The sequence below is a fragment of the Gavialis gangeticus genome, unplaced genomic scaffold (genome assembly GCF_001723915.1).
Source record: "Gavialis gangeticus isolate Ggan-Ray unplaced genomic scaffold, GavGan_comp1, whole genome shotgun sequence".
In the NCBI taxonomy this organism is placed as follows: Eukaryota; Metazoa; Chordata; order Crocodylia; family Gavialidae; genus Gavialis; species Gavialis gangeticus.
In genome coordinates, this window is record NW_017729022.1 from 26244865 (window position 1) to 26250679 (window position 5815).

General features: G+C 37.1%; 1 protein-coding gene across 1 annotated transcript in view; it reads left to right on the plus strand.

Annotated features, from left to right (window-relative positions):
• MDM2 (MDM2 proto-oncogene) overlaps positions 1-5306 on the plus strand; it is a 30329-nt gene extending 25023 nt beyond the window's left edge. Inside the window, exon 9 of the mRNA XM_019514705.1 lies at positions 3082-5306. Within this exon, the coding sequence (XP_019370250.1) occupies positions 3082-3630 (549 nt within the window). The 3' untranslated portion in view covers positions 3631-5306. The remainder of the gene's footprint in view (positions 1-3081) is intronic.
• Positions 5307-5815: the final 509 nt, after the last annotated feature.

Here is a 5815-nt window from a genome sequence, read left to right on the forward strand (position 1 = left end):
CTGCCAGCTAGACACTGAGCTAGTTTTTTTTTTTTTTTTTTTTTAAGGATACCTTTTTGCCTTGGATGGCCTCCTAACTCTGCTGTTAAACCATTCAAGAGTTTAATTGGACTGCGTGGTACCTGTTTTGAATTACAGCGTACACTTTTTTTCCTGAGCCTCTAATACAGATTTTTTTTTTAAACAGCTTCCAGGTTGTTGGCAGGTGTTTTACATTTTTAACTGCACCTTTTAACTTCTTTCCATCTTTCTCATTTTTGTGTAAGTTCCCTGCCTAGAGTTTAAGGATTCTTTTTAAATGTGAGACTTAAAATATTTAAGTTATTTTAGAATGAAAAAACAAATGTACTTTATAATTCCTCTCCACAGCTCAAATCTGAGTAAGAGGTAACATCCAAAATAGTTTGAAGCCTTCTCATTATGTTGTAGCCACTTGCAGCTCTATGAGTCTGAGGGTGAGCTTTGAACATAAGGGAAGTTTCAGCCTTCGTTATGTATGCAAAGTGCAGGGCAAACCCCTCTCTACAATGACAATACTTTCTCTTGGACTATAGAGAGAAGTATTTTTATCAATATGTATATTAGTTGAAGTGGGTCCTTTTAGGAAATGCTAGCATTTGGTGTCGGGCTATTTTGTGTTGGGTCCTGAATAATAGCCATCCCACAGGACTTAGTTATTCGTCCTCTGTGTTGGGTCACTTCTTTGAAAAATTTCTTACAACATTAAAGGTCACTTTCAGGTTTTCTTGAAAATGCAAGAGCCTCTCCTTCAGACTAAAGAATAAGGTTTTACAACAGAGTGCTACAGAAAACTACACTCTTAAAATGGCTGCTGTCGCTGGTTTGCAGTGGCACTGAAGTCACAGACTGCCCTCTGCTGGTCATTTCGGAGAAGAGCATCTATATTCCATAGTCTTGAGCAGCGGCGTTAACCTTCCAGCCTGATGGGGCCAGTCCATGATGAGAGTCCATAGGTCCGATCCAGTCCAGCGTGCTGTCAGTCCATGGGTGCAGTCTGATGCGCCAGCCCAGCTCTGGAAGCTGTAGCAATTAATACTGCCACTGTTCTCCTGCTGCCAAATTTCTGGAAATGTGGGGAGCCCCCGGGCAGATTCAGCCCATGGGCCAGAGGTTGAGCACCACTCGTCTTGAGTAACCAGTGTTCTCCATCTCGTGACAATACAGAGATGTTAACTTGTTCTCTCTGTGCTTGGGAACAGTGGGAGACATCAGCTGCTGGTTTAGGACCATGTGTCCATTGGGAATAATAGAGAGAGCAGCTGTTATGTAGGCATTCACAAATTTCTCTAAGGAGGGTATTTGTTTTTTTGTATTAATTTATTTTTGTAGATAAACTGTCAATTAAAAAAATAATGGTAGAAAATACATGTTAATCCCAAATATTTATTAATACTGTTAGGAGGGAGAAATAAAAGCTTGCTAGATTAGTCTGAGCCACAAACACTAAAATGAATTCATTAGAAAATGGGGTTAAATCAACTCATAAAAATAGTGGTGATTTATTGCTAAGTGCAAGCACCTGCCTGATGCAGCACTTGCTGCCAGTTGTGCAGATGTTCAGAATAGGATCTTACATGCTTCTGGCCTCAGTCCCGTTCTGAGAGGCACGCTTGCCTTCTCTAAGTTTGAGAACTCCTATACCCTGCTGGGTTGGGCTTACCTTCTCTTGAAGGCTAAATTATGGCACACCTTCCAAAAAGTATGACCCCCCACTAGTTTCAACAGTAAAGCCATGTCTTTGCTACAGACTTACGGCACAGTGACATCCATAGCATTTAAAATATACCATTTTTGGCTGACAGCTGTCCTGTAAAAAACCACAGTGTAATATCTTGAGATTGCATACATGTTTTGCCTTTTACTAAAGTTTTCCATGGAGAGGAACAGTTACACTGCAAAACTGCTTGTACTGGTATAGCTTGTTTTGCTTGGTCTGTATGTTGGCAGAATAAGCTGTATCAGTAAAAAGTCTAGCTTTGCTAGTGTAAGCCAAATCTGCACTAGCAAAACTCTGCTGGTATTGTCTAACAACTTTACCAGAATAAGTAAAAATACTCTTCGTGTACTCAGAACAAAGTTGACATTTTTAATGCTACAGCTGAATGAGTGAATTGGCATGTACTAAGAGGAGTGAGTCAGTTCACGCCCTTAGTTGTTGTTTTGGGTGTTTAGAATATAGATGGTCATCACTGCATCAGTTACATTAGCTTTGAAAGTGTAAACCCATCTCAGTAATTCTACCAGCCAGAGACTTCTTTTTTTAAAGGTAACCAGATGCGGTGAATTTGAAGAATAGGAAAAGGGTTCCAGTCTTGCCTACTGCAGCCTACCAGCTGAAATGGAGCCACAATCTGTTGTTAAGCTAGTTAAATAGAATCATTAAAAGACAGCTGACGTTGGTTGGATACCTTGTGTATTTTCTTACCTTAATGTGTATTAATTTTTTTTTTTCAAGTGTAACCAACACTTGTGTATGCTTGGTCTTAGCATAATTATATCATAATTTTAACTTCCTCAGAAATGCTTGCAGCTTCTAATTCCATTTGTGAATAGTTTCCCTCCCAACACGCTCATGCTCCAGTCCCCTTTGGAAATATAGACACACATGAGAGTTTTTGACCAGTGTGCAAATTTGCATTTGAGTGGTAAAAGATCAGGTTTTTGGAGCTTTTTAAGTATATAGGATAGATTTGAGTCTTGTGTCTATGATAGTTATTTTTGGCACACTGCCTGCATAATGGTATTTTTCAGTGTTGTTATTCCCATTTAGTTTTAAAAGGGGGTGACTTTTTTGTCTCTTTCCTCCCACATGGCAAATTGGAAGTAAAGATGATTTCTTGCCTATTTCTGCCTTTAAAAATAGAATCCCGGTATAATTTATTTAAACTTTGATCTATCCAAAGCTCTTGCCAGATATTTCAAAGCAGTTAGTGAGTAACCTTTGTGTTTACAACAGTTATGAATAAATATTTTCTCAGTAGCAGTTTCTCTAATCTAGAAGTGTTCTAATGGTAGGAATGCCAAAAGACTTAACTATTTTTTCCTTTCAATTCACTGAAGGATTATTGGAAGTGCCCTAAGTGTAGTGAAATGAACCCACCTCTCCCACGGCATTGTCACAGATGCTGGGCTCTTCGTGAGGACTGGCTTCCTGATGAAAAGAACCTCATATTGGAAAAGAGCGAATTAAAAAGTTCCACTCAGCTTGAACCTGAAGAAGGTTTTGATGTTCCAGACTGTAAGAAGGTGAAGATGGATGAAGGCAAAGGGCCAGATGTTGAAGAAAGTGATGACACTGCAGTACAAGCCTCTGAATCTCAGGAAAGCGAGTACTCTCAGCCATCTACATCTAGCAATATCTTCTGTAGCAGTCAAGAGGACAAAGAGTCACAAGAGAAAGAGGAGAATACAGAATCCACTCTACCTATTACCAGCATAGAGCCCTGTGTTATATGTCAAAGTAGACCAAAAAATGGCTGCATAGTACATGGTAAGACGGGGCATCTCATGTCATGTTTTACATGTGCACGGAAACTAAAAAAGCGGAATAAGCCCTGTCCTGTCTGTAGGCAGCCAATTGAAATGATTGTGTTAACTTATTTTGGTTAGGAGGATGTTGAACAGAACAAGTGCAGTAAAGCAAAAACATTGCAAGGTTTCATGGACTAAAACTTATGATTTTAAAAAAGCCACAAACTATTTTTGTATGTTTGAAGACTTATTTTGGAGGTTTGAGCCTGACACACATAATATTTGCACTGGGTTTATAGCTGAATGCCTTCTACTTTTAGTCATTTTGGAGGTTCTCTAAAATGGAAATAAGTTTGTTTCAAGATTTGGAGCAAGATTTTCTACCAAGAGTCACATCTCATATGCAAATAGTAATGACACTTGTGTAAGTGGGTGACATGCATGTTGTAAAAACAGAAATTCAAGGCTTGTCAGAAGAGACTTCTTGTAGAAGTTTGTATTCTTGGAAGTCCTACTTCTGTTTAATCACTCTATATAACATTTGTAAAGAAATGGGAAAGTAAAAGCAATAAATTCTAGTGTATTTCTTAGCGAAGACGTAATAGAAGCTTAGAACTCCAGAGAAATAACTTTTTGGAAAAATAACGGTTTGACTCGTTCATCCTTAAAATGTAAATTGATATGGATAGGTAGATTAAGGGGAAGTACTTCTGCTGACTTGAAGTAACCTCAAAAATATGAAAATTAATAAAGGATTTCTAATAGTCATCTGTTTCAATTAAAAAAAAAGGAATGGAAAGGAGTGAGTTTGGGATGCGGGGGCCGTTATCTTTACAAAAACAAAGCTACATTTTAGTCACTATATAACTTGTGGTTTTGACACCATCCATTGTTGAAAATAGTACATTTCTTGAGCCTAACTTCAAAGTTAGTTTTTCTAATGAGCATAACTAAAATGCATTCATTAGAGTGCTAATGAGCCTAACTTCAAAGTCAGCCAAATCAAAATAGGAGTTAAGGTTTTTAAAGGCATAAGCGTTTTTAAAGTCAGTAATTTTCCTGTTGTTTATGCCTATGCTGTAAGGTGGTTGTATTTTTCTTGGCTTATTTCTGATAATTGAAGGGTTTTGAGGTACTAGACCAGCCAGTTACTTACTGAAGTAAGATTTTAAAAACCATTTTGTTATGACATTATAGGGAAAATTGTAATGTGTTTAAAACAGAGTTACAATTTTTTAACTCTTACAATCTTGTTAGTTACAATTTAAAAAAAAAAAATCAGTATACTTTACCAAAAAGGGAGAAATAAAACTAACTACACCTTATGAAATATCTAGGAAGCATTGCATAATTTCTGTAGGATATTTACAAACTGAACTTGTTGCATATTTTTGTGGTGAATTCCTAGAGGTAGCAAAAGTGCTACTAAATCATATACTAAACGATTTTTATGCAATGAAGTAATTCGGTTTGCTTTGAATAAGCTACTTCTGTATAATATCCTTATTGGGAGTTTATTCTTTCTATTGCCTGATGTGGTGCTCCTGAAGAAAGTAAGATTAGAAGAGCAGATTTTTGGGGTCTATCTAACTTTGAGAGGCAGTGTTCCCATATAGTCCACCAAATAAAGAATGGTGAAAATATAAATGTTTTTGACTTCAGATACTGAGATCTTCTGTGATTACAAAGATTGTATTGCTTGCTTGTACTACAGCTGTCTTAGCTTGGAAGCTCCAAAACTGGTCTAAAAATGCGTGTTCATTATAAATTATTCTTGTATGGGAAGGGGGTGTCACTGTAGATACTATTTAGGTTTTTAAAAAAATAGCACCTATGACTAGTAGTCATACAGAATCTGTGTAGACCAAGTCCAAGATGCACAGATGACCAGGAAGTGGGCAAGTAGATGACGAAGGAATGACGAGTCAGAAACTACACAGTAGAATCTTACTGATGTTGTTGATTTTAATTTGCACATAAAGAATTTTTTCTTGCTTCAGTTTTTAACAGAGACTGAATTGCCTAGAATGGTAGTAAGGTTTTTGTTTATTTTTGCAAAATACAACTCAGAATGTTTGTCTAGTATGTTTTTTTTTTTTTGAAGTTGGGGCATAACTGTGATTCAGTGTTTCCTTGCTACTGTTTATCAAAAGACAGCTTGGATATTTTTTCAGTTTTGCTCATTTGTAAATCCTTACTTTTCAGCATTGCAATGCAATTTTTGTCATTAGTTGGAGGCTCTTCATATTGGTCAATAGTAACCTTTTCCTCCTGAGTTTTGGCAAGAGGTGTTTCCCTTCTTAACAACTTTATTCTTCTGGTC